We start from the raw sequence: 27,805 nt of genomic DNA on the forward strand, positions 1-27,805 counted from the left end.
AACTATATGCACTTTATATGCACTAACACTGTTGATATTCTTAAATCTTTCATTATTTGTTGTGTATTTATTTGTACATTTATACATTGTATCAATTTTTATTGGAAATAATCTCATTGTTTCATTTTTCATCATCGCTGCACTATATTACTTTATTTGTTCACTTCTGACTATCTGATGTGCTGGCAGCTATCACTATTTGTATAAGACAGCGCGTTTTTTTCCACATATTTCTTATATACATTCTAATTAGATAATCTTAAAAAAAAAAAAAAAAGCGTGGTGTATAATTTAGTTAATATAAGTTTTAAAAAAAGGCAATTCATTCTTAAATATCTATATGCAATGGTGCTGTAAATATAAATAACCAACAATAGTTAGGAAGCAAAATCTCGAATCCACTCTGAGAATAACAGACAGAAGAGATATACTGTATATACTGTTAGCCCTTGTACACACGGTCGGAGATTCCGACGGAATGTTTCCTATCGGACCCTTTTGTCGGATAATCGGACTGTTTCCGTCGGAGTATCCGACGGACCAAGTTTTCCAACTTGTCTGTAAAAAAATGTCTGACAAAATGCTCCGATCGGACATACTCTGATCATGTGTAGCCTACTCTGACGGACAAAGTGCCACGCATGCTCAGATCAAATTCCTAGACCAAAGCTATTGGCTACCAGCCTGAACGTAGTCCCGTCGTAATGAAATAACGTCATCACGTTATGTACAATCGGATTTTCCGACAACTTTGTCCGACCGTGTGTATGCAACAGTTTCGGACAAAATTCAACGGATTTGGTTGTCAGAATGTCCGACCGTGTAAAATTAAATTGCATTCATTTTAAAGCTGAATATTAAAAGCAAGTGAAATTTTCAAATGACATTCTTTCATTCAGCGAATGTGCAAAGATTATTCTCCTCCGCAAATCAATATGTGTATGGCCAGCGTAAGGCTCGGTTCACACCTATGCTATTTACAATTTGCGTTTTGCATTTTTTCTGCTTTTTTTTTTTTTTGCCAAATTGTTTTGCAAATTAAAAAACGCAAATTGCTGCAAAAACGCACTACATGGTTTTCTGCAGCTTCTACATTGAAGTCTATTGAACCAAACAAGCAAAAAAAGCATGTTAAAAAAAGTTTATGACCCTTTCTAAATACGCAATGGTTTCTCACAGAGCAGCCCTGATTATCCTATTCTGGGGTCCCCCGCCGACGCTTCTGGCTCCTCCTGCCTTCAGAGTGCCCCAATAGCAAGCTGCAAAGTATAGTATAGCGTTCCCCTTTAGCAAGGTAAAAAAACTTCTGCCTTTAGAACCACTCACTTCCTGCCCAGGACTACATGTCCCATGAGGCATTGCTTCTCACATATTCACAGGCACTTACTGACATGTATGAACGGTGTACTGAACTGTATGTGTGCTTCACTGTATTTTCTGATATGTAAACAAATAATGCATTCTGTATGCAGGCCAACTAATCAGCTGACCGATTAATCAATTATAAAAATAGTTGACAACTATTTTCATAATCGATTAGCTGTCGATTAATCGATTAGTTGTTTCAGCCCTAATTTATACTGTGATTAAATTACACACAGGTGGACTCTATTTACTTATTAGGTGACTTCTGAAGGCAATTGGTTCCACTAGATTTTAGTTAGGGGTATCGGGGTAAAGGGGGCTGAATATAAATGCACACCACACTTTTCAGATATTTTATTTGTGAAAAGAATTGAAAACCCTTTATAATTTTTCTTCCACTTCACAATAAAACAACATAAAATCCTAAAAAAAAAACATTTATGTTTAGGGTCAGTTCACACTGAGGCAGCGTGACTGCTTTAGGCGACCTGCATCCGACTTCAGCGGCGGCTTGCAAAATGACCTCTGTATAGAGGTCAATGCAAGTCGCCCCTAAAGTAGTACAGGAAACTTTTTCTTGTGTCACTCCTATTAGAACGGTTCCATTGTACAGAACTGATGGTCTTGTCAGGCGGCTAAGTTGCCTAACAAGTTGCCCCAGTGTGAACCGAGTCCTATGGTTGTAACAAAAATTACAAAATGTGGCAAATTACAAGGGTTATGAATAGTTTTTCAAGGCACTGTACGTAGCAGGGATTTTAACAAACTTTGTTGCGGATTGCTACCTTGTGTTATTTTGTGGAAATAGCTGTTTGTCTATGTCCATGTGGAAAGTGAATTATAATGGGAGTGACTTTAGCTGTTGCCCTTGCAGGGTTCTAATGAGGAAAAGGTCAGGGTCTCCATCCTTTTTAGACACGATTTCCCTTTTGGAAGTATCTCACCAAAAATGAAAATTTTTGTTGCAGGGGGTGCCCAAATTCTGACGTGTATGTATGTATGTGTGTGTATGCAGACTTCTGGGAAAATCAGTAAGCCAATCACACAAGCAGGAAATGACATTTGTGGTGGCCGCCTGTTTGTGTACAGAACACCTCCAGGTTGCCATATTGCATTGCATTTTACAGAAAATGACAGCGCTGCAGAAGGAAAAGGACAAGTAATTTTTATTAACTTTCAATTACAATTGTGTAGCAATAATATTTGCTGTATTATTATTTTATTTTAATTTTGCTATTTCCCCCCCCCCCCCCAAAACAATGAAGTTACCCTTTAAATTGTGTTCTCAGCCGTCATTTTGAGAGATGGATGTCATGTAAGTCGTTCTATTGACTGTTTCATTGCTTTTCAGATTTTCGAGAAGTGTGTGCTATAGATTCACTTTACATTTAGGCTGGATTCACACCTATGCATTTTTTGTGCTTTTTGCATTTTGCTGATTTGCACTACAGTCCATTTAACATGGTTTCCTATGGAACACTTTCTGTTATGCAAATCTGCAAAATGCAAAAAGCACTAAAAATGCATAGGTGTGAATCCAGCCTAAGTGTGTAAATGAAAGTTACAGGGGCAGACTTGACATCAAAGTAGGTGTAATAAAGGCCGTTCTAAAGGCTGTTCTAGTTCTTCAAATGGCACCATATTACTTCTGTCATTACCTTCTTTAATGAGATTTGCAGCTGACTTTCAGGAGTTAATGTAATCTTTGTTTTGTCTTCACTTATTACTTGAGCTGGTTGAGTAAGTCCCACCAGAATTGCGTCTTGCTGTGAGTCCATTCTTCGTAGTGTGTTAAAAGTTCTCAGCGAGGAACATGTCAGCAGTGAGCTATGAAAACATGTATATGTGGGAGGCCTGCTCTCTTGTGTATGATCTCAGCCAGACTCATCTAGACTGTAATCCACATTACTTTCCTCTTGCTGCAGTTCCCAAGATAGGATAAGAAGCAGAGAGGCCGGAGCTCTTCTGTCTGCGTATATTGCTTCCATCAGGTTTCATTTATTTAGGCAGCATTATGAAGGGCAGTGCTACTAGTTGCACCCTTTACGCACGTGTATGAAAAATATAATTTGATGTGAATATACAGATGTATCTATTGTGACTCTTTTTCTTTTCTTTTTTTTTTTGCTCAAATGAATGTTGTGCAAAATTCTATACATCCTTTTTTTTTTTTTTCCGCTAAAGTCATAACCATAAAAAGTGGCTTTTGGTTTTTAGTACTTCTGCTGAAACAAATTTAAAGGATAAGTTTATCTTTAAATAAAAAAATAATAAATGCACATTTTTCGCAGGTAAATAAAAAATGTGCAATTACTATTTTTTATTTTGGGAGCCTGTAAAGCATTGCACCCGCTGGTACCATGCAGGTCTCCTGCAGACCTGTCAGTGTATCTGTGTGCTCGTACCTTTATTTAAAAAAAAATGAATACGTAAAAATAGTTCAACATGACTTTTCCATTACCTGGTTTTCTTTTTAAATTGTAAAGTAAAACTACATTTATAAAAAAAACTTTCTGACTTAAACTTAAAGAGGAAGCCCACCCAAAAGGGGAAGCTCTGCTTGTTCGCACCCCCCTCCCCTCCGATGGCACATTTGGCACTTTTGGGAGGGAAGGGGGAGTGGGTACCTGGTTTTGATAGGTACCCGCTCCTACTTCCAGGTAAGTTCCCCGCAGCGATCTCTGAGTATGTCCGGCTCCTCCTGCTCCCTGCTGCCTTCTGGGACACATACAAATCCCAGAAGGTTTCGGAACCATTCAAAAAGTGCAGCATGTCTTACGCATGTGCAGTATGAAACCAGCAGTGAAGCCTTCATGCTTCACTGCTGGTTTCCCTTAGTGAAGATGCCGGCGCCTGTGCCCGAAGCTGATTGAAGAATTGGCTCGTAGGGCCGAAATAGCTTGATCCCTGGACAGGTAAGTGTCCTTATATTAAAAGTCAGAAGCTACCGTATTTGTAGCTGCTGCCTTTTAATTTTTTTTTTGCCCAGACTGTAATTCCACCTCTGTTGAGAAAAAAAAAACATTTCCCTCTGGATGATCTATGTACATTGCAGGGATTTTAACAAACCTTTTTTGCATATCCCTAACTTTTTGTTATTGTGAAGAAATAGCAGTTTGTGTCCATGCACAAAGTGAATCTAATGGCAGTGGTTTTATAATCAGTCAGCTGCTGCACTTGCAAGGCTTTAATGAGGAAAGTGACAAGGTCTGCATCCCTTTAGAAGTGATTTCCCTTAGAGAGCACCTCACAAAAAAATTCTGATTTGTATCTTAGTGCAAACTTCTGGGAAAATCATTAGCAAGAAATTACATTTCTGGGGGATGATCTATACACCATCTGTGTACAGAACGCCTCCAGGTAGACATATTGAAGTTTACCGAAAGTTACAATGCTGCAGAGTAAAAAGTAAAGATTATTTTGAATAACATTCAGTTGCAATATGACTTGTGTAGCAATTGTATATGGTAAATTATTTTTTCCCACAAAAGAACAGTTATCCTTTAAAGCTTGGTTCACACCGCTGCGACCCCAAATGCGACTTCAATTTGACTTTCCCGTTTTGCGACTTTGGCAAATCATAACATTACAGAGTGTGACATGTATTGTTTAACTTAGAAAACGCCAGGGGCTCTAGGGTCACACATTGAATGATGGTTTATGAGAAGATCCACAACAGGCAGCTCACTACTCATATGAGCATGTATGAGGAATCCAAAAAACAAAGTAATATCGGAGCACCACATGCTATCTCCAAGGTCACAAGAATGTCGGGCATAGTGGTAAAAAGCACAGTTTATTTATCCAAATGGTATGTTCAATATATTGCACATAAAAGGTTAAAAAGTATAGCCAGCTTGCCAAATCAGAACAAAGCAATCACATACCCTCATACAGCAGATTCAGGGGTGTAACCAGACCTGGTCCCATGGTATGGGGAACTAATTATGGATGTCACCTCTGTGACTACTGTTGAACAGAGGGAATTCCGGTGTTTGCCAGGGCTCAGACCTTCACTCCAAGTGAAAACTGCTGGAAAGGGAAATTGCTGGACTGTCTGGCAGCAATCAATCACAAGTAGATGGAATGATGAAAGCCAGGCAATTTTGTAATAGGTGCATTTAACCCAGTATGAACATTTTCAGCCAACGATTCCCTCTTCAGCAGATGTGATTATAGTGGCTGAACAGTCACTTGACCACTTCTGTGGGTGGTGGAAGGGAGTCCCACCCCCCTCCCGTCACTGCCTTTTCCAGGCTCTACCTTCCGATAGGGGAGTCCAGGAGCGATGAGGAACTGCAATTGTTCGTTCCTTTCTGTGACCACGGAAACAGGAAGAGACGACTATGTTGTCGCTTCCGGTTCTGCCTCTTTGTTTATTTGGCCATTAGCGGCCAGAAAAGCAGCCAATCAGACCGATTTTGTGTCTGATCGGCTGCATTGGAGGCCAGAGGAGAGATTTGGGATCTAATAGACTCCAGATCTCTCCATAAAGAGGACCAGTCACGGCCCATGTTGTGACATAGGATGTTGTTCATCCCTTCTGATAGCAATAATGAAAAAATAAAGTCCTTGTAAAAAAAAAAAAAAAAAAATGTTTTTGTATAAAATAAATAACAGAAAAATGTAAAACACCCCGTCCTTGTAGGTTTAGGAGATATTTAGGAGATATTTCTTGGACCTACAGGTAAGCCTTAATCTAGGCTTACCTGTAGGTCAAAGTGGTTTGTAAGGGTTTACAACCACTTTAAATACCATGTGACATAAAAAAATTGTACCATCATTTTATTCTATAAGGCCTCTGCTAAAAATTGGCCCAGATGGGAAGTGGTTAAGCTTTTTCATGAATAGGAATCGTGTCACAATGGGTTCAGTTTAGTGGGTGGGTCAAGCCTTGATCCAATTCCTCAGTCTTTTATATAGACTTCTCAAGCTTGTTCCTGTCACATGACCTGACAAAGGGGCATCCCCTGAAACATGTAGTCAAGACAACCTGTGACCTTGCAGGTAACATGTGACACTCCTGAAAGACTTTATTATTGAACGTACAAAACCCCTTGAAGTTGCTGCCTAAGTCACAAAGAAAGAAATTACTTCCTTGCAACTTTTGTGATTTTAACATTGCAGTCTATGGCACCCATGTCGCAAAGAAAGACGCAGAAAAGTAGCGCAGGAACTGATTTTTTTTTTTTGTCACTGCAAATTAAGACGGTTTGCAGCAAGTTGCAGGAGAAGTCGCAGCAGTGTGAACCAGAGTTAAAAGTAGAAGGGGCGACTGCACACTAACTCACCTGTTATGTATTGCTTCCCTAGTTCTCTGATTCTCCCCAAGTACATCATCTAACTAATCTTTTTTTGAATGCCTATTATTCTATGCGATGACTTAACTGCAAAGTTCTGATGCCCCGGGTCAATCCTTTCTCCCTATTGTGGCTGTTGGGTGTGAGCCATCTCCCGGCTAACAATGCCTTCCCAACACCTTGGAGCTATGAACGCCAGTGGGATGATGCCACGTCTCTAGAATTAGGTAGTCTTATTTACCCTCCTCAGCACAAAGACTAGCCAGAGATTTGCAGTCATGTAACCACATAGAGAAACGCAACAAAAAAAATGGGAATTTAGATAGTGATTTAATGGAAAATGTATGCAGGGAGGATCAAAGTAAAGGAGAAGCAACGTATAAGAGGCGGGTTATTGTGTAGCCTTTCCTTACATTTCAATGTACTGACCTTTTGATGTCAAACAGCATATACAGTAGTCCAGGTAAAGTATGCTTTGTGATGCAGCTTCTGACACTAATCTTGTACACAAGAGAGCTCTTACCACAGAGGGTAAGGGCCGATTTGTGCACATGTGCCTGGAATGGCCATTCTATTTTCTATAGTCTGACTACTGGTATACATGAGGAACTGGGAGACGGCATGCATGAAGACCGTCTACTGCACAATGTAAACGCTGCCTGACTGCCAGGAAGCTAAACCGAGGAAGCTATTGTCTACCTCTCAGGTTGTCCTGTCTATTTACAGCTTCTCCTTTTTTTGATTATTTTTGTTAGTAAAATTGCAATTCTAGAACTCCTCTTCCTTCTTTTTTCTTTAACTTTTTTTTTTTTTTTGAAAGATGGATTTCTTTTTACATGTATACATATTTTTAAAATAAATGCTCGTACTTGTATTTCTACAGAGGCAAGATTCCACACCAGGAGCTTGAGGCATTATTTACTGGAAAGACTGGCGACTTCAACAGTGAAAAGTTTTCTGCCACTTGGTACCTAATAGACAACCATTCAACTGTGAGGTATGTGATGGACTGTTCTCTAAGTACTTACCATTGCGTCTAACAGTCAGAATTGTACAGTGGATATAAAAGTCTACACACCCCTGTTAAAATGTCAGATTTCTGTCATGCAAAAAAATAAATAAGACAAAGCTCAATCATTTCAGAACTTTTTTAACCTTTTAATGTGACCTATAAACGGTACAATTTAATTGCAAAACAAACTGAAATCTTTTGGGGGAGGGGGGGGGGGGGCGGTGAAAATAATAAACTAAAATAATGTGGTTGCATAAGTGTGCACACCCTCTTATAACTGGGGGTGTAGCTGTTTTCAGAATTAAACAGTCACATTCAAACTATTCCTGTTAAATAGGAGTCAGTACACATCTGTCATTTAAAGGACCTCTGATTAACCCCAAATAAAGTTCAGCTGTTCTAGTAGCTCTTTCCTGACATTTTTTTAGTCGCATCCTACAGCAAAAGCCATGGTCCGCAGAGAACTTCCAAAGTATCAGAGGGATCTCATTGTTAAAAGGTATCAGTCAGGAGAAGGGTACAAAAAAAATTCCAAGGTATTAGATATACCATGGAACACAGTGAAGACAGACATCATCAAGTGGTGAAAATGTGGCACAACAGCGACATTACCAAGAACTGGACGTCTCTCCAAAATTGATGAAAAAGCAAGAAGAAATCTGGTTAGGGAAGCTGCCAAGAGGCCTACAGGAACATTAAAGGAACTGCAAGAATATCTGGCAAGTACTGGCTGTTGTACATGTAACAACAATCTCCCATATTCTTCATATGTCTGGGCTATGGGGTAGAGTGACAAGACGGAAGCCTTTTCTTTCGAAGAAAAACATCCAAGCCCGGCTAAATTTTGCAAAAACACATCTGAAGTCTCCCAAAAGCATGTGGGAAAATGTGTTATGGTCTCATGAAAACAAGGTTGAACGAAGGCCATAATTCCAAAAGATGTTTGGCGCAAAAATAACACTGCTCATCATCAAAAGAACACCATACCCACAGTGAAGCATGGTGGTGGCAGCATCATGGTTTGGAGCTGTTTTTCTTCAGCTGGAACAGGGGCCTTAGTCAAGGTAGAGGGAATTGTGAACAGTTTCAAATACCAGTCACTATTTGCACAAAACCTTCAGGCTTCTGCTAGAAAGCTGAACATGAAGAGGAACTTCATCTTTCAGCATGAAAACAATCCAAAGCATACATCCAAATCAACAAAGGAATGGCTTTACCAGAAAAAGTTTAAAGTAGGGTTGCACCGATACTAGTATCGGTATTGGCGCTGATACAGAGTATTTGCCCGAGTACTTGTGCTTGGGCAAATGCTCCCGATGACTTACCCAATACCGGAAGTCAGTGGGCGGGTGGAGTGGGTGGGAGAAGGTGGAGAGGAGCGCGGTACAGTCAGAGTGTAGCAGAGCTTTTGAAGGTGAGCCTTGCAGCCTGTGTAAGCCTGGCAGGGGTGTGGGTCACTCACAGGCAGGTGCAGCCGTCTACATCGGTGACCGGGCCATCAGAATCGTTAACGGAAGTGACGGCCTGAGTCTCCGCCAGAGGCTGTACACAGCAACACCCATCTTGGTACACCCTGAACTCGGCCTCAGTAGCCTGCAGTCATAAGGCGGCAGTGGACATCTTGTTACACCCAGCCCATATAGTTCACTAACTATATGGGCTGGGTGTAACAAGATTTCTGCTGCTGCGTTCTGACTAGGCTTACTGAGGCTGAGTGCAGGGTGTATCAAGATGGGCTCTTGTCATCACTTGTCGATTTTATTGTATCATGATCATCTTGCCACCTATTATGCCCATAAGTGCCACCTATCAGTGCCCAATTTCCATAAGTGCCAGCTGTCAGTGCCGCATATCGGTGCCCATCAGTAAGTGCCAGCAGTCAGTGCCACCCATCAGTGCCCATCAGTAAGTGCCAGCAGTCAGTGCCACATACCAGTGCCACCTATCAGTTCCCATAAGTGCCACCCATGTGCCAGCCACCTGTGCCACATATCAGTGCCCATCAGTAAGTGCCAGCCATAATTGCCACATATGAGTGTCCATCAGTGCTGCAAATCAGTGCCATGTATTGGTGCCACCTATCAGTGCCCATAAATGCCAGCCATCAGTGCTGCAAATCAGTGCCCATCAGTCAGTGGTGTGCCACATATCAGTGACGCCTATCAGTGCCCATAAGTGCCAGTCAGTGCCACATATCAGTGCTCATAAGTGTCACCCATAAGTGCCCATCAGTAAGTGCCAGCCATTATGGCTGCATATGAGTGTCCATCCATGAAAATTCTTTGAGTTTTTTACAAGTTTGTGACAAGCAAATAAAACTTTTGTTCTTTCATAATCTCTTGAGTTACAGTTCTTCATAATTATGAAGAAGATATCGTTAGCCTGTGTTGTGCTTTGAAAACTGTCACTTGACATTAAAAAAAGTATCGGTAATCGGTATCATCGAGTACTTTAAAAAAAAAAAAAAAAAAGTATCGGTACTTGTACTCGGTCTTAAAAAAGGGGTATCTGTGCAACCCTAGTTTAAAGTTTTGGAATGGCCCAGCCAGAGCCCAGACCTGAATCCGATTTGAAAATCTGTGGGGTGATCTGAAGAGGGCTGTGCACAGGAGATGCCCTCGCAACCTGACAGATTTGGAGTGTTTTTGTAAAGAACAGTGGGCAAATATTGCCAAGTCAAGATGTCAAGGTGTGCCATCCTGTCATACCGAAAAAGACTGAGTGCTGTAATAAAATAAAAATGTGCTTCAACAAAGTATTATTTTAAGGGTGTGCACACTTAGGCAACCATATTATTTTATTTTTTTATTTCTACTTTTCTCCACCTAAAAGATTTCAGTTTGTTCAACAGAGTTGTACAGTTTATATGTCACAGCTATTCCAGGCTATTTTATTTGGTTATCCTGCCAGTAACATTTCCTGTAATAGGTTGTCACTGCTGGTTGACTAACTGTACTGTCCAAATAGGGGAGCGGCATTGTCACCTTAGGACAGGAACTGTTTTAAGAGTACTGAAAACCTACCGATCCCCATAAAATAGAGGAAGAAGTGTTCTATATTCCACAGAAGAGACCTGGGCAGTATAATACTGCTTGAGAAAGTGCTAGAGAGTGCAAAAGAGACAGGATTGCCCTGGATTTCTGTCAGGCTCAATAGGTATTATTTGCACTTATCAAACATAAAACAAAACACTTGTGCAACTGTATATTTAAAAGAATGAAAGAAAGGAAATGATAGAATGCTATTGTTTATACACACACACACACACACACACACACACACACACACACACACACACACACACACACACACACACACACACACACACACACACACACACACACACACACACACGTTTGGGGCACCAGGCCTCAGTGGTAACTCAGTTTGAGTCTACACCTGAGCTATGTAACACATCATATTTAAAGCGTTTGTTACCCCTAACACTTCACAAGTATCCTATTCTCTTTGCATTGCTTCCTTTATCATTGGTGTTCCTGCTAGTCCCCTTGTTTTACTCTTAAAACTGACCACACTAAGCAGGAGAACACATCATGGTTAGTTCTCTAGCTATACTGGAAACTCAGTGTACTCTCCTCCAATGATCAGATTTGTCCTGACACAACCCGCTGCACAGCCTTTCACTGGGAAGGTCAGTGTGCTGTTACTTCTCCTCCCCCAGCTCTTATGCAACTGAGAACATAGGGAATGTGATCTCGTATAAAAAAAGGTGTTTATAATGTTTATTTTTTTTATTTTTTTATCTATGCAAAAAAAATGTTTTGCATTTCATTTTTGTTTTAAACTGAATGGGTTGTTTTACAAGGTGATCTTTTCCAATTGGCTATGGATCAGTGTTCTTCTCTTTATACTGTTCAGACTTTAACCACTTGCCGACCGCCGCACGACGATGCACGTCGACAGAATGGCACGGGCAGGCATATGGGCGTACATGTACGTCCCTGCCTTCCCGCGGGTGGGGGGCCCGATTGGGCCCCCCCCCCCCGGTGCCAGCAGGGGTCGGATTCCGTGCAGGAGCGATCCGGGATGAGGGGGCGGCCATTCATTCATGGCCACCCCCTCGCGATCGCTCCTGACGAATGGAATTGCAGCATGACATCACTTCCTCTCCTGTAATGTAAACACAGGCAGAGGAAGTGATGTAATCTCTCCTCCGTGTCGGTATTTTTCGTTCCGGCACCGAGGAGAGAGGATCGGTCAGTTGCATAAACACTACACTATACAGTAGAACACGCCAGGCACACTTTCACCCCCCCTTCACCCCCCGATCACCCCCCCCAATCACCCCTGCACCCCCAGTCACAGTGACACCAATTGCATTTTTTTTTTTTATTATTGCATTGGTGTCATTTGTGACTGCAATAACTGTTAGGGCAGTTAGGGTTAGCCCCCTTTAGCTCTAGGGTACCCCCCTAACCCCCCCAATAAAGGTTTAACACTGACACATTGCAGCGGTTTACGAGAACGGATGTGATTCGCACCGCACTGCAGTGCAAATCACATCCAATCTCTGTGCGATGCGAGTTCAGCCATACAGATAGTATGGCTGAATTCGCATCGCACCCGCCGCAAACTCGCACGGGGCCCTTTTTTTGGTCCGCAGCAGAATCGGATCGCATGGGTGTTCACACCATGCGATTCGATTCCTGTCCGAGTTTGCAGATTGCACTGCGATATGCGAACTGATCTGGGGGTGTCATTAACATTTCACTGACACTCCCTGCAGTTCGCATAGGGCAGTGTGAACTGCCGCCGGGAGGCATGCGATGCGGGAACCCGCCGCGGATTCGCGGCGTTCCCGCATCGCTCCAGTATGAACCAAGCCTAATAAGCGATCGTTTTTCTGATCGCTGTATTAGTGTCACAGGTGACGCTAGTTAGGCAGACCCCCATATACTACCGCATAAAGCCCCCTGATTGTCCCCTAGTTAACCCTTTCACCAGTGATCACCATATACCGTATATACTCGAGTATAGGCCGACCCGAGTATAAGCCGAGGCCCCCAATTTACCCCCAAAAAACTGGGAAACCTATTGACTCGTGTATAAGCCGAGGGTGAGATATGCCTGTCCATCCCTGTGTGTGTGTCCATCCATCCATCCATCCCTGTGTGTGTGTGTGTCCATCCATCCCTGTGTGTGTCCATCCATCCATCCATCCCTGTGTGTGTGTCCATCCATCCATCCATCCCTGTGTGTGTGTGTGTGTCCATCCATCCATCCATCCCTGTGTGTGTGTCCATCCATCCATCCATCCCTGTGTGTGTGTGTGTGTGTGTGTGTGTGTGTGTGTGTGTGTGTGGCCTTGTGTGTCCAGCCTACCTGTGTCCCGAGCCTCCGTCCCGTCCCGAGCCTCCGTCCGGTCCCGTCCCGTCCCGAGCCTCCGTCCGGTCCCGTCCCGAGCCTCCGTCCGGTCCCGTCCCGAGCCTCCGTCCGGTCCCGTCCCGAGCCTCCGTCCGGTCCCGTCCCGAGCCTCCGTCCGGTCCCGTCCCGTCCCGAGACTCCGTCCGGTCCCGTCCCGTCCCGAGCCAAGCCTCCGTCCGGTCCCGTCCCAGGATCACCGCTCTTCGTCGGCGCCCATTCCCCTGTTCAAATGCCGCGCCTCCCTGTCTGTGATAGGCGGAACACAATTTCCCAGCAGCCTGTGTTCCGCCTATCACGGACATCGTCTCATCCTCGTCCGTAGTACGAGGATAAGACGATGTCCGTGATAGGCGGAACACAGGCTGCTGGGAAATTCAGTGTTCCGCCTATCACAGGCGAAGGCGGAGCCGGAGGCGCGGCTTTTGAATTATAGAATGGCCGCTGTCTGTCTGCTCGACACGCTGATCGAGCAGGCAGACAGCGATGACTCGAGTATAAGCCGAGGGGGGCACTTTCAGCCTCAAAAAAGAGGCTGAAAATCTCGGCTTATACTCGAGTATATACGGTAACTGTTACAGGTGACGCTGGTTGATTCGTTTTTTTTTTTTTATAGTTTCAGGGCACCCGCCATTTATTACCTAATAAAGGTTTAACCCCCTGATCACCCGGCCGGTGATATAAGTTTGAGGGTCAGATAAGGTCTGCGTTGCCCCAGGCAGCGTCAGGTTAGTGGCAGTACCGCTAACACCCACGCGCAAAGCATACACCTCCCTTAGTAATATAGTATCTGATCAGATCTATATTAGCGTCGCCAGCAGTTTAGGTTTCCCAAAACGCATTGTTAGCGGGATCAGCCCAGATACCTGCTAGCACCTGCGTTTAGCCCCTCCGCCAAGCCCAGCCCAGCCCACCCAAGTGCAGTATCGATCGATCACTGTCACTTACAAAGCACAACACACATAACTGCAGCGTTCGCAGAGTCAGGCCTGATCCCTGCGATCGCTAACAGTTTTTTTTGTAGCGTTTTGATACAGTCGCTGACAGCCTAGGTGCTTTTTTACCTGTGAGTCTCACTAGTGTACCCCTAAATTTAGGGGTGTCTACTTTCCAAAATGGGGTCATTTGGGGGGGTTTTGTGTTATTTTGGCATTTTATGGCCTTCAAAACTGCGATAGGTAGTGAGGAGTGAAATCAAAAATGTACACCCTTAGAAATCCTGAAGGCGGTGCTTCCATTTCGGGGCCCCGTACGCGGCTAGGCTCCCAAAAAGTCCCACACATATGGTATCCCCGTACTCAGGGGAAGCAGCAGAATTTATTTTGGGGTGTCATTTCACATATGCCCATGGCATGTGTGAGCAATATATCATTCAGTGACAACTTTGTGAAAAAAAAAAAAAAAATAAATAAAAGTTTGTAATTTTCCCGCAACTTGTGGCAAAATATAAAATATTCCATGGACTCAACATGCCTCTCAGCAAATAGCTTGGGGTGTCTACTTTCTAAAATGGGGTCATTTGTGGGGGTTTTGTGCCATCTTGGCATTTTATGGCCTTCAAAACTGTAATAGGTAGTGAGGAGTGAAATCAAAAATTTACACCCTTAGAAATCCTGAGAGCGGTGCTTGGTTTTCGGGGCCCCGTACGTGGCTAGGCTCCCAAAAAGTCCCACACATGTGGTATCATTTGTGGGGGTTTTGTGCCATCTTTGCATTTTATGGCCTTCAAAACTGTAATAGGTAGTGAGGAGTGAATTTTAAAATTTACACCCTTAGAAATCTTGAAGGCGGTGCTTGGTTTTCGGGGCCCCGAACGTGGCTAGGCTCCCAAAAAGTCCCACACATGTGGTATCCCCGTACTCAGGAGAAGCAGCAGAATTTATTTTGGGGTGTCATTTTACATATGCCCATGGCATGTGTGAGCAATATATCATTTAGTGACAACTTTGTGAAAAAAAAAAGTTTGTAATTTTCCCGCAACATGTGGCAAAATATAAAATATTCCATGGACTCAACATGCCTCTCAGTAAATAGCTTGGGGTGTCTACTTTCTAAAATGGGGTCATTTGTGGGGGTTTTGTGCCATCTTGGCATTTAATGGCCTTCAAAACTGTGATGGGTAGTGAGGAGTGAAATTACAAATGTATGCCCTTAGAAATCCTGAAGGCGGTGCTTGGCTTTCGGGGCCCCGTACGCGGCTAGGCTTCCAAAAAGTCGACCACATGTGGTATCCCCGTACTCAGGAGAAGCAGCAGAATGTATTTTGGGGTACAATTCCACATATAACAACTTTGTGTAAAAAAAAAAAATATTCAATGGGCTCAACATGCCTCTTATCAATTTCCTTAGGGTGTCTACTTTCCAAAATGGGGTCATTTGGGGGGGGGGGTTGTACTGCCCTGCCATTTTAGCACCTCAAGAAATGAGATAGGCAGTCATAAACTAAAAGCTGCGTAAATTCCAGAAAATGTACCTTAGTTTGTAGATGTGACAACTTTTGCGCAAAGCAATAAATATGCAGTTATTGACTTTTTTTTTACCAAAGACATGTGGCTGAATACATTTTGGCCTAAATGTATGACTAAAATTGAGTTTATTGGATTTTTCTAATAACAAAAAGTAGAAAATATAATTTTTTTTCAAAATTTGCGGTCTTTTTACGTTTATATTGCAAAAAATAAAAATCGCAGAGTCAGTCAAATACCTTTAAAAGAAAGCTCTATTTGTGGGAAAAAAAGGACGCAAATTTTGTTTGGGTACAACATTGCATGACCTCGCAGTTACCAGTTAAAGCAGCGCAGTGCCAAATTGTAAAAAGACCTCTGGTCATTGACCAGCAAAATGGTCCGGTCTGAAAGTGGTTAAAGCAGACAAGGAGGGATGAAAAGCGGAATACAAGTTTTCATGGACATCTTTTACTTTAGTGTTTGATCCATTTTAATGTCTCTTTCTAGAAGCAGAGAAACTGTTGGCTGAGCTTGTAATTGAACCTCACCATGAGTGCAGATTGAGGCTCAATGTTCACAGTTTACTTTTGAACTATACATGTGCTAAACTGAGTACGGTATAATCATTTTTGGCAATGACCATTTCTTAGGAATAGCTTCTTTCACTGTCTAGACTTAAACTAAAGTGCTTGTGACAGACTCCTGATTTTACCGTCATTCTGTGTGAAAGTGAGTGTAAAGCTGGCCATAGATGGATCGAAATTTGGCTGCTTAAGCAGGGACCAGACGAGTTTTGATCCATCTGTGAGCAGGCTGGTTGTACTGAAGTCCCTCTATTGATGACTTCAGTACACCCAGCCTGTCAGGTTTGTATTTGCACAATCAGTGCTGGCGGCCATAGCCACCAGCAGTGATCATTGTATTCTGACAGCAGGGAAATGACCCGCTGTCAGAATACAATAGCACAGGGAGAGGGATTCCCTCATCCACTCTGACTGTGATGGGGGGAATCGACCAATGTTTTTTTTTTAATTCAACCATGGTTGAAAGAAAGAAAATTGGATAATCTATGGCTGGCCCAAGCACAATGCCAGGAGTAAATAGTCTATAGGCATCCTGACACAAATAGAACATTTGTTTCAGAGATTGTTTTTCTGGAGAAAGAGGTTGATAGTGTTAGCTGCATGAGAAGTCTTTTTATTTGCTTCACACTCCACATAGAACGCAGTGTTTTCTCTAATGCCGCCACCACAGTCGTGATTGTTTTCAAAGTATCAACCGCTACTTTGAAGAGGCCTTGTTTTTCTTAGCATGGCCACTTTGCAATAAAATGTGACTTAGGGTCCATTGTCTGGCTTGTTCGAACCAGAACTGTTTCTCTTTCATTGGCCAAAGTCAGTGGCAATGGCAATATAGCTTGAAGAGCGTTGATATTGCTTGAAAGTAGGACAAGGAACTGGAGATGCAATGTACCAGTTTGGTGGTATTTGATCACCTCTGTGGGGTTTTTTTTGCGCTATAAACAAAAAAAAAAGACATAGCGACAATTTTGGAAAAAAAAATATTTTTTATTTTTTGCTATAATAAATATCACCAAAAAATATATACTCCCCCCCCCCCCCCCTAAGTTTAGGCCAATTACGTATTCTTCCACATATTTTTCGTTCAAAAAAAATCGCAATAAGCGTTTATTGATTGATTTGTGCCGTACCGCAATTCACCAGAGGTTTGGGGACACCGGTGAGTGCCCAAGTGTCTCCGGCGCCCCCACACCTCTGGCCACATGCGGTACTGCATGGACAAGTAGTGGCTGTGGAACGGATTGCTTTGGATTACAAATGATGTAATCCAAGGTACTACTGTATATGGTTTTATTTCATCTTTTTAAATTGTTTACATTATATTTCTTTTCATGGTAATAATGATGGTTTTTAACAAACCTGACTACATGTGTCTTTTTTTTTATTTTATTTTTTTTTTACTTTTAAAAAGATATTACAAAATAAAGTAAACAAAAATATTCTACTAGTACAGTGATGAAAGCTGTATTCGGTCAAGGAACCCCAGAATAGCCCATTCAGCATATGGAGTTGTTATAAATAACTGGTGTTTATAATTGAAGCACATGCAATGTATTTTACTCCTGCCATCTGTTTTACAGCTGTGCCTATCACCTTTTCACTCTCATGCCCTGAACTTAACCCGGGGGAGATTGAACCTGAAGGTATTCTTGGGCACTCATGTTTTGGTTTGCTTGCAGCATGTTTTTTCCTTTTAGGAAATGTCCTACTTCACAACCTAAAATCTGCTTTCCTGGCTTTAAGGTTGTGATGCATTTTCTGGAACAATTGATGAACCTCTGCACCTTATACATTACAGTGCAATAGTTCATGTATGACACTTGTGTGTACTATCTCAAAGTGGTATTAAACCCAAAGCCAAAAATGGAATTATATTGCAGTTTGCCATTCCTTAGATGTGGTGACTTCATTAGTTTTTCTTTTTTAGGCTCCCCCCCCCCTCTTGTTTTCACCTAGTGATCTGGCCAGTATCACACCTCCTGTATTAGAGTGTCTGCACTTTGATGAATGAGCACAGGGGGTATCTTTTGCACAGCAGCATTCTCCAACTGGGGGGGAGTGGCATGTTAGATGTACTAGCAGATTTAGATACACTTACAGATTCAAGCCAAACTCCAGCAGCTACACAAGCAGTTATAGCATCAGTTTTTTGTCTTTGCGATAAAGATTTTTACATGCATAAATAAAAGCTGCCATTCTTTTATTTTTTAAATTAAGAAAAAAAAAACTAGTGTCCTTTTACCTGTTTTATCTATCTTAGTGAAGTAAAAAAAAAAATGAAATTTCTATGCAAAAAAAAAAGATTTAAAACACTTAAGCTGGCCATACACCATACAATTTTCTTATTCAATTTCCTTTAGATTTACCTTCAACTGTGTAGTACAAGGGCCTGCCTGATTTCACACAAACGGAAAGTGTTTAGATTTTACCTCATATTATATGGTTTTGGTAAATCTAAAGGAAATCTATAGAAGAAAATTGTATAATGTATGGCCAGCCTAAGTCATGGAGTGTATTTATTGTTACCCCACACAGTCAGTTAGCAATGGTTCTAAAGTGAAAAAATGTTTTATGCATTAACCACTTCCCATCTGGGCCAATTCTGGCACTTTGCTCCTATATATAAAAATCATAATAATAATAGTAATATTTTTTTTTTACAGGTTACCTGTTTAGAGTAAGAGGAGATCTTGGGCTAGAATTGTTGCTCTTGCTCTAACACACACAGCAATACCTCACATGTGTGATTTGAACATGGTTTACATATGTGAGCACGAGTATGCGTATGCGTTTACTTCTGTTCCTATTACAAGGAATGTAAACGTCCCTTGTAATAGGAATAGTGTGTGATAGGTCCTCTTTATGGAGAGTTGGGGGGGGGGGTCCCCGGCATTGTTTACTTCCGCCGGCCCGGGCGTAATTTCATAACGTCGTGCCCGAGCCTCTGAGGGTCATAGAGAGATGACTGGGACCATCTGGTCACCAGAAATCTTTATGCTTATGCGGCGACCGATTCGTTCTCAGGCTCACCAATTGCACTGAAAGCACAGGAAGGGGCGGGAGGGTGGTCGTCCACCAGCCACCTGTAACAACAATCAAGCGGCTCAACTGCCGATCCGATTGCTCTTACGGGGCAGGTGAATCGCCGGCCGAAAAAATGATATCTGGATGTTGCCTGTAGCTGCAGGCATCATTCAGATATCCTCACTCAAAGTCCAGGACGTCGTATGACGTACCTTGAGCGGGAAGTGGTTAAGGTTAAAAACTCCCCACAGCTCCAGGAGGATGGGGACAGCACTGGTGGGGGCTCCAGAAGAGGAGGCAAGAGACCGCTCTAAGGCAGGTAAGTATAGCATGTTTTTTGTTTTAATTACAAAAATATTTGCCTTTACAATCACTTTACTTTCAATAGATTTTTATTGAAATAACAATGAAATATATAACAACAGCAGAACTGTGCTCAAAGTGATAGCTGACAACAATGAGTTTCACATAGATAGAGAGTAAAGCATAAGGTTTGCTAAATAAAGTCTAGAATAGTTGAGATGACTAAGGTAGGCATACAAACTGGTATACAAAGAGTATCACGAGAGATATCTGCAGGGGTACATAGCAACACTTGGGATAAAGAACCCATAATACTAACAGCTAAACAGTAGTGAAAGACCACTCGTGTCCGACACCCCAAATGGGATCACACTGTGTCGGACACCTGAAGGTTCAGACCCCCCAAAAAAAAGGAAAAAAGAATACCATAAGCCTGCAAATAGCCTATCAACTGGTCTAGGTAGGGAAAAAAAAAAACCCCCTTTTGCCTAAGCGAGTGAAAATAACTTGTATCAGATAATTAAAGAGCTGTTAGAGCTAAAGAAAGGCAATTGCCCTGAGAAAGTCATGTAACACATTTAGCATGGTAATGTTGTACTCTTATAGAGTATAGAAACCCAATGTTGAACCTAGATACGGTATCAAAGAGAGCACTAGATATAGAAAAAACAGTAAAGAGAAAGAAAAGATGAAGAATAGAGAGGAAAAGGAAAAGTAGAGATAGTAGGGAACAGTTGAGATAGAAGAAACTATCGCAATGGACCGCTCTCACCTGGCTCACGAACGTTGCTCAGGAGAATGAAGACACTTGGTGGTGTATCTGATCCACGGATCCCATGTCGCTGAGTGTTTATCTACCTTGTCAAGGAAAATGCTCACTATCTTTTCTTGAATCATGATCCATGATATTTTCCTTTTTACCAATCCCAAGGAAACCGTGGGCTGCTTCCAGGCCCTGGCAATGGTAAGTTTGGTACCAATGAGAATAAATCTAATGAGATGTTGTGTTAATTTCGGAACCCCCTGTAGAGGGAAATTTAGAAGGGCTATTTGAGGCGTTTTGTGGATAGGAAAGGTTGTGATCTTCCGGATAATATGGAATACCTTATTCCATAGGTTTCTAATTTTGGGGCACTCCCACCAAATGTGTATCATCGAGCCAATGTGACCACATTCGCGGAAACAGAGGGGAGAAGCGTGTGGGTATATTTTGGCTAGTCTCAGAGGAACCATATACCACCTCATAAGAACCTTTAAGTTAGCTTCAATAAGAGTTGTATTGAGTAAGCCTTTAGCTGCCGCACGAGTTGCCATGTGCCAATCGCCTAAAGACCATTGCTGCTGGAGATCATTTTCCCATTCCCGCATAAAAAGCGTTTTAGATTCTGTTTGGGCAAGCGCGCGATAAATCACAGAAATCCCCCCTCTCTGCTCCATGGCCTGGCCACCCCAAAGTTCATATTCAGTAATTGAGAGAGGAGAGCCTGAGGACAATCCTAGAGATTTGAGGAAATGAGAGATTTGTTGGAATCTGAATTTTTCCGAGACTGGCATGTGCAGTTTCCTCAGACAATGACTTAGAGAAAAAGGACCTGAGGGGGAGACTAGGTGGCCAATCCTATAAATGCCCTTGTCGAGCCACCAACGAAATGCCTTAATGTCCTGGCCCGGAGGAAATAGAGGGTTCCTAAAAACGTGAGAGAGGGGCTTCCAGTTGGAGGTAATATGTGGATTTGCTTTCATGGAGTCCCAGAGAGCAATTGAGTGTGAGAGTGTAGGTGCTAGTATGGCTGGTCTGATCTTAGGTGCACACCAAAGAAGATAGTCAAGTGTAAAGTTGGGAACTGCCTGTCTTTCCATATTTACCCAATCCGGGTGAGCGATTTTTAAATAAACCGTTGATAATTGGGAGAGTTGTGCCGCCTTATAATACCAGAGAATGTTGGGGACTCCAAGACCCCCTTGATTTTTCATACGAAACATAGTTTCCTTCGATAGTCTGTGGCTTTTGGATCCCCAAATAAATTTCATAATTCTGGCCTGAAAGATACGGATACGATCCTTAGGTACCAGGATAGGTAGAGACCGAAAAAGATACAGGATACGTGGGAGAAGAGTCATTTTAACTGAATTCACCCTACCTAACCAAGATAATTTAAGTGAGTCCCAAAAGACGAGATCTTCCTCCAATTTGCGAAAAGTCGAGGGAAAGTTAGCATTATATAATCTGTCAATGGAGGCCGTCAGGTGTATTCCTAAGTAAGGGAGGGAAGAGTCTGACCATGTGAACTTGAAGCTAGATTTTAGTCGGGAGACAAGTGATAATGGAAGGTTAATGTTAAGTGCAGAGGATTTCGCATAATTGACCTTAAGGCCCGAGAGTTCACCAAAATCATTGAGAAGTCTGCAGAGAACTGGGAGCGATGTGGTAGGATGAGTAATAAAAAGCAGAACGTCATCCGCAAACAAGGCACATTTATGAGTTTGAGGGCCACACCGTACACCTGTAATGTCTGGGTTCGCTCTAATCGCTACTGCCAGAGTCTCAATGATCATGGCAAAGAGCAGGGGCGATAAGGGACATCCTTGTCTCGTGCCCCTGAGAATCGGGAAAGGGCTGGAATAGTAACCTTGCATCTTAATTTGGGCTTCTGGGTTTGAGTAGAGAGCATGAATGATATTCATAAATGACTCACCAAAACCCCATCTTTCCAGGGTAGAAAACAGGAAAGACCAGGAAACCGAGTCAAACGCTTTCATAAGATCAAGAGAAAGGAGGCAACCCTGTTGGGGGGGTCCCCCATCCCACTTCGATCCCAGGAGCGAAATTACGTCCACTGCCCTCCTAATCTGATCCGGTCCCTGTCTTCCCGGGATAAAGCCCACTTGGTCAGCGTGAATATAAAGACTGATGAAGTTAGAGAGTCGATTTGCTAGAAGTTTCGTTAGGATTTTAAGATCATTATTTATCAAGGATATCGGTCTATAATTAGCAACACAACTGGGATCTTTTCCCGGTTTAGGTATGACCGTAACGAAGGCTGAGTTCAGGGCTTTATCCAGGGAAGAACCAGACCGAAGGTGATTAAAGAAGCGTGCTAAGTAAGGGGCTAAGACATGAGAAAAGTGTTTATAGTAATGAACAGAGAACCCATCCGGCCCAGGAGCGGAGTTGGTCTTTAGATTTTTGATGACCCCTTCTATTTCCTCAGCCGAAATTGGCGCATCCATTTCATCCCTATGGCGACCTTTTAAATTAGGGATTTGTATCGATTGTAAAAAAGAGTGGACATCATCGGGAGATGAACAGTCAACCTTGCTACCGTAAAGAGAGAGATAAAAGTCGTGGAAAGCGGCCAAAACTTTACGGGGATTCTGAGAGGGAGACCCGTCTTTCAATCTTGTGTTGGGAAGAGAAAACAGTCTGGTTTTGGGGGTTAGTCTTTTAGCAAGTAATGTGCCTAATCTGTTACTTTGATGATAGAAGCGTCCCCCTTCCCATCTGAGATCTTTTTCTGCTACAGCTGTTAGTGCAAGGTTTAGATTGGTGCGGGTAGCATTAAGCTGGTCAGCAGTGAGTTTAGAGGGATGAGCTTTATTTAATTTGCTTAAGGAGGAGAATTCCTTCTCAAGCCTATCTATGTCTACTTTGCGAGCCTTGCGAAGTCTAGAGGAGATTTGAATAAAGGTACCCCTAATGGTGGCCTTATGAGCCGCCCAGAGCGACGAAGGGGAGATGTCGTCCACGTCATTGAGGTGGAAATAATCCTGTATGTGTTTCTCTATCTCAGTCACATGAACCGGGTTACTAAGTATGGAAGCATTCAGTCTCCAATGAAATCCCGATCGCGGGAGTGAGCCACCCTGGATAGAGAGAAGAACTGCGGAGTGATCCGACAAAGCAGAGTCTTTAATGATTGCCCTTTGAACCAGCGGAATATGTTGTTGGAGGACAAAAAAGTGATCAATTCTAGCGAAGGTTTGGTGAGGACTAGAATAATGAGTATAGTCCCGAGTTCTAGGATTAAGTTCCCTCCATATATCTACTAGACCATAATGAAACAGTTGTCTAGCAACTTTCAGACTCTGCTTGGTCGGACGGACCCTATCCTTTCCTGGGGGACGTGATTTGTCGACACCACAGTCGAACGCAAGGTTAGAGTCCCCACCATAAATGACAAAACCTTCTGTTATTGGGGTTAGGGTATTGAACATGGATTGAAAAAACTGCGCTTGTCCTTTATTCGGTGCATAGTAGGAAATAAGAGAATAAATTTGATCATCTATGAGAACCTTAACAAGTAGGAATCTGCCTCCAGGGTCTCTAAAAATGGAGACCTCCGAAAACTGAACCCCACGTGCAAAGAAAATACCCACCCCTTTCGTTTTATTGTCAGCGTTGGCTAAGAAAAATTTGGGAAATTTGGCATGAATGAAAGATGGTTGGTACGATTTAGGGAAGTGTGTTTCTTGAAGGAATAAGATATCAATTTTTTGGCCGTAATATTGTTGGAAAATTTTTTTACGTTTGACCGGGGAATTAAGGCCTTGGGCGTTATGAGAAGCTAGGCGTAATGAAGTGTTATTACTGGGGGGATTAGCCATGGAGCAGAGAGGTACCGAAGGCAGGAAATCTCTGTAAGCCTACCTTCGCGCTATATGCCAGATGCGAGTTCCAGAGAATCCATGAGAACCACCAAGCGTCATTTCGCGTGTCACAGGTGAGAGGGTCCACTTCTAGAGCTGCAAAAAGGGAAGAAGAGAATGGGTAAAGAGAGAGAGAATAAAAAGAAGAGATAAAAATAAAAGAAAAACAGTGGATTCGAGACGGAGGAGAGGACAGAATCCCTCCGCCCGAAGCCACCAACCACATAATCCCCCCAAAGGAGGAATGACCCATCCTAGATAAGAACACTCCACTAGGGAATCTCTCACCCAGGATAGAGTGAGTGCGCAGGAGGTACGCCCCAACCCCCACAACACTAATGAATAAGCATGCATTAAAATATAGAAAAACCGAACACCAATAATCAATTTTTAAAATACTGAAGACCAAATAACGCAAATTAAAGGCCTGAGATAAGGCCTGCACTAAGGTGTAATAATGTCCAATGGGCAAAAACCCAAAAAAAAAAAAAAAAAAAAAAATTTTTCAAAAAGTTTTTAAAAGGGCCCTGAGGCCCCTGGTCAGAGTGAACTCTGCCCAAAAAATCGTATGACAAAAATAGAAACCCGGAAGAGGAGAGTCACAAAATCATGGAGGAAGTCCATCCTTTGCTTTCTTGTGCTTGGGCGAGACCCAGAGGGAAGTGAGTGGGCTAGATGGTGGTGGTCGCTTGGACATCCCAGAAGAGGAGGTCTGCATGGGTGAAGGAGGATCCGTGGGAATAAGACCCAGTTTTCGTAGCAAATGTTCCCCGTCCTGCAGTGAAGAGAAGCGATAAGGTTTACCATTAAAGTCAAATTTCAGACCAAACGGGAACATCCACCAGTATTTGATATTCTTCTGTGTCAGGATCGTTAACAAAGGCTTGAGGGAACGCCGCTTTTGAATGGTGGAGGGAGAGATATCTGCGTAAATTTGTATTTGATGACCCATTAACTGAATTTGAGGCGAAGACCGGGCCCTCTTCATAACCTCTTCCTTAACGCTGAAATAGTGAGGTTTGACTACAATATCGCGAGGGAGTCCATCCTTGCGGGGAGGGCCCAGAGCTCTATGTGCACGGTCTAATTCCAATCTGTGTGATCTTATGTCAGGTATAAGGGACTTGATAAGAGAATGCACTGCTTCATGCACATCAGTGACGGACTCAGGTAGTCCTCTGACGCGAAAGTTCAGTCTGCGCGATCTATTTTCCAAATCATCAATTTTGGCGTACGCCCCTTCAAGTTGCTCATGTAATTCTTGAAATCGATCAGTATTCTGGTTCACCCGGTCAACTGTGGCGTCCAATTTGAGTTCAATATTTTCAATTCGGTTCCCCAGCATATGAAGATCAGCTTTGATATCAGAAGTGATTACAGATGCAGTCTGTGCTAGCCCTCTATCAAGCATTTCAGCAAATTTAGAAAAGAGCACTGACATGTCCTGTGCCTGAGGAGACTGGGATGGCTGAGGGATGAGCAGGGCTGCCTCCTTGTAAGATAAAGCACTCTGAATCCTGCCTGTGTGTTCCCCTCCAGGGGAAAGCCCCTGAATTTCCTCCAGCGTCTGATTAAGCAGGGAGACAGTGGTAGCCGGGGATAAAGGCCCTCCCTGGGATAAGTGTGAGATACCCTCTCCGCATACCTCCTCATGCAGTCTGTCACGCCAGGGAGATGAGCCTGAGGAGCCTGTGTGAGCCTCGTGAGGCGGCCGCTCCGCCGCCATCTTGGATTTTTCGGCCGCTCCCGGGAGTCCCTCAAAACGGGATTTTAAACCCCTCCTGACGGCCCCCGCGTACATTAAAAAGTGCCCCCGTGTCAGCGGGCACCTCCGCAGGCACTTTGGTCCCGATCCGCTGCGGTGTTCGGCCGCTAAGTGTGCGATCTGGCTGGGGCGGTGCGGAGCCCTGTGTTCAAGCGTCCATCACAGGGCGCCGCGCATGCGCACTCTCTACAATCACTTTAAATTACACTGGAGCTCCAGATATTGTAAATGTATCTGTGCAACCTTTTTCATAGGGACCTGTATGTATAATTTCCCTACAAAGGTTTACATTTTCTTGAACTATATGGCCAATGATATGTGGACTGCCCTCCAAATTAAGGTTCAGATGTCTCCAGTGAGTGGTATTGTTAATGCTACAACATACAAAGATGCATTATACATTTATCTACCTCTTTCCCTTGCGACCAAAGTTTGAGAAATTACCCTTTTTCCAGCATGGCTGTGCTCCTGTGCACAAACCCACAGCCATAAAAAAGGGGTTCCTTTACAACAAATTCATCAAAACCAAGGGGCCTACGCAGAATCCTGATCCCAACCCTACCAATCACCTTTGGGATCAGTTTGAATGCCAACACCTGACCCTGAAAAAAGCTGATTGGATATGCAATTCTACACACACTATAAAATCTTGTGGAAAGACTTCCCAGAAAAAAGGAGAAGGGACCATTAATGTCCATGATTTTGGAATGGCTTGTCCAATTTGCTCATATAGGTGTGATAGGTGTCCACGATTTTTTGGCCCTTCATTATGTACAGTACATACAGAAAGTATTTACAGCGCTTCACTTTTTAATTTTTTTTTTTTATATAAGAGCCTTATTCCAAAATGGATTCAATTGATTATTTTCCTCAACATTCTACAAAGAATACCCCATAATGACAAAGTGAAAGAAGTTTGTTTGAAATCTTTGCAAATTTATTAAAAACAACACATGAAAAAAATATGTACATAAATATTCACAGTCTTTGCTCAATACTTTGTTGAAGCACCTTTGACACCAATTACAGCCTCAAGTCCTTTTGAGTATGATGCTACTAGCTTGGCACACCTATTGTTGGGCAGCTTCTCCCATTCTTCTTTGCAGGACCTCTTAAGCTCCATCAGGTTGGATGGGGAGCGTCGGTGCACAGCCATTTTCAGATCTCTCCAGATTATCTTGACTGTGAGGCCCAGAGTGCTCTGCAGCAGGTTTTCAGCAAAAATGTCTCTGTACATTGCTGCATTCATCTTTCCGTCAATGCTGAATAGTCTCCCAGTTCCTGCCACTGAAAAACATCCCCACAGCATGATGGTGCCATCACCACTGTAGGTAGGTATTGGCCAGCTGATGGGCAGTGCCTGGTTTCCTCCAGACATGACCCTTGCTATTCAGGCCAAAGAGTTCAATCTTTGTTTCATCAGACCAGAGAATTTTGTTTCTCATGGCTGAGAGTCCTTCAGATGCCTTTTGGCAATCTCCAGGCATGCTGTCATGTGCCTTTTACTGAGGAGTGGCTTCTGTCTGGCCACTCTACCATACAGGCCTAATATTGGTGGAGTGCTGTGGAGATGGTTGTTCTTCTAGAAGGTGCTCCTCTCTCCATAGAGAAATGCTGGCGCTATGTCAGAGTGACCATTGGGTTCTTGGTCACCTCCATGACTAAGGCCCTTCTCCCTCAATCACTCAGTTTGGCCGGGTGACCCTCTCTAGGAAGTCCTGGTGGTTCCAAACTTCTTCCATTTCTGGATGATGGAGGCCACTGTGCACATTGGGACCTTCAATGTTACAGATTTTTTTGAGCTCAATTTTAAGTGTCATGGCAAAGGCTGTGGCTGCGGGACAATTCTGTGAATGTCCTTGAGTGGCTCAACCAGAGCCCCATCTCTGGAGAGATCTGAAAATAGCTGTACACCGAAGCTCCCCATCCAACTTGATGGAGCTTGAGAGGTCCTGCAAAGAAGAATGGGAGAAGCTTCC

General features: G+C 43.1%; 1 protein-coding gene across 1 annotated transcript in view; it reads left to right on the plus strand.

The window, feature by feature from the left end:
* Positions 1-27,805, plus strand: part of EXOC2 (exocyst complex component 2) — a 316,653-nt gene that overhangs the window by 66,348 nt on the left and 222,500 nt on the right. The window contains exon 4 of the mRNA XM_077492106.1: positions 7,549-7,662. Coding sequence (XP_077348232.1) covers positions 7,549-7,662 — 114 coding nt within the window. The remainder of the gene's footprint in view (positions 1-7,548; positions 7,663-27,805) is intronic.

This window comes from Lithobates pipiens, unplaced genomic scaffold, assembly GCF_037356315.1.
Source record: "Lithobates pipiens isolate NorthernLeopardFrog02 unplaced genomic scaffold, aLitPip1_a1.2 Scaffold_19, whole genome shotgun sequence".
In the NCBI taxonomy this organism is placed as follows: domain Eukaryota; kingdom Metazoa; phylum Chordata; class Amphibia; order Anura; family Ranidae; genus Lithobates; species Lithobates pipiens.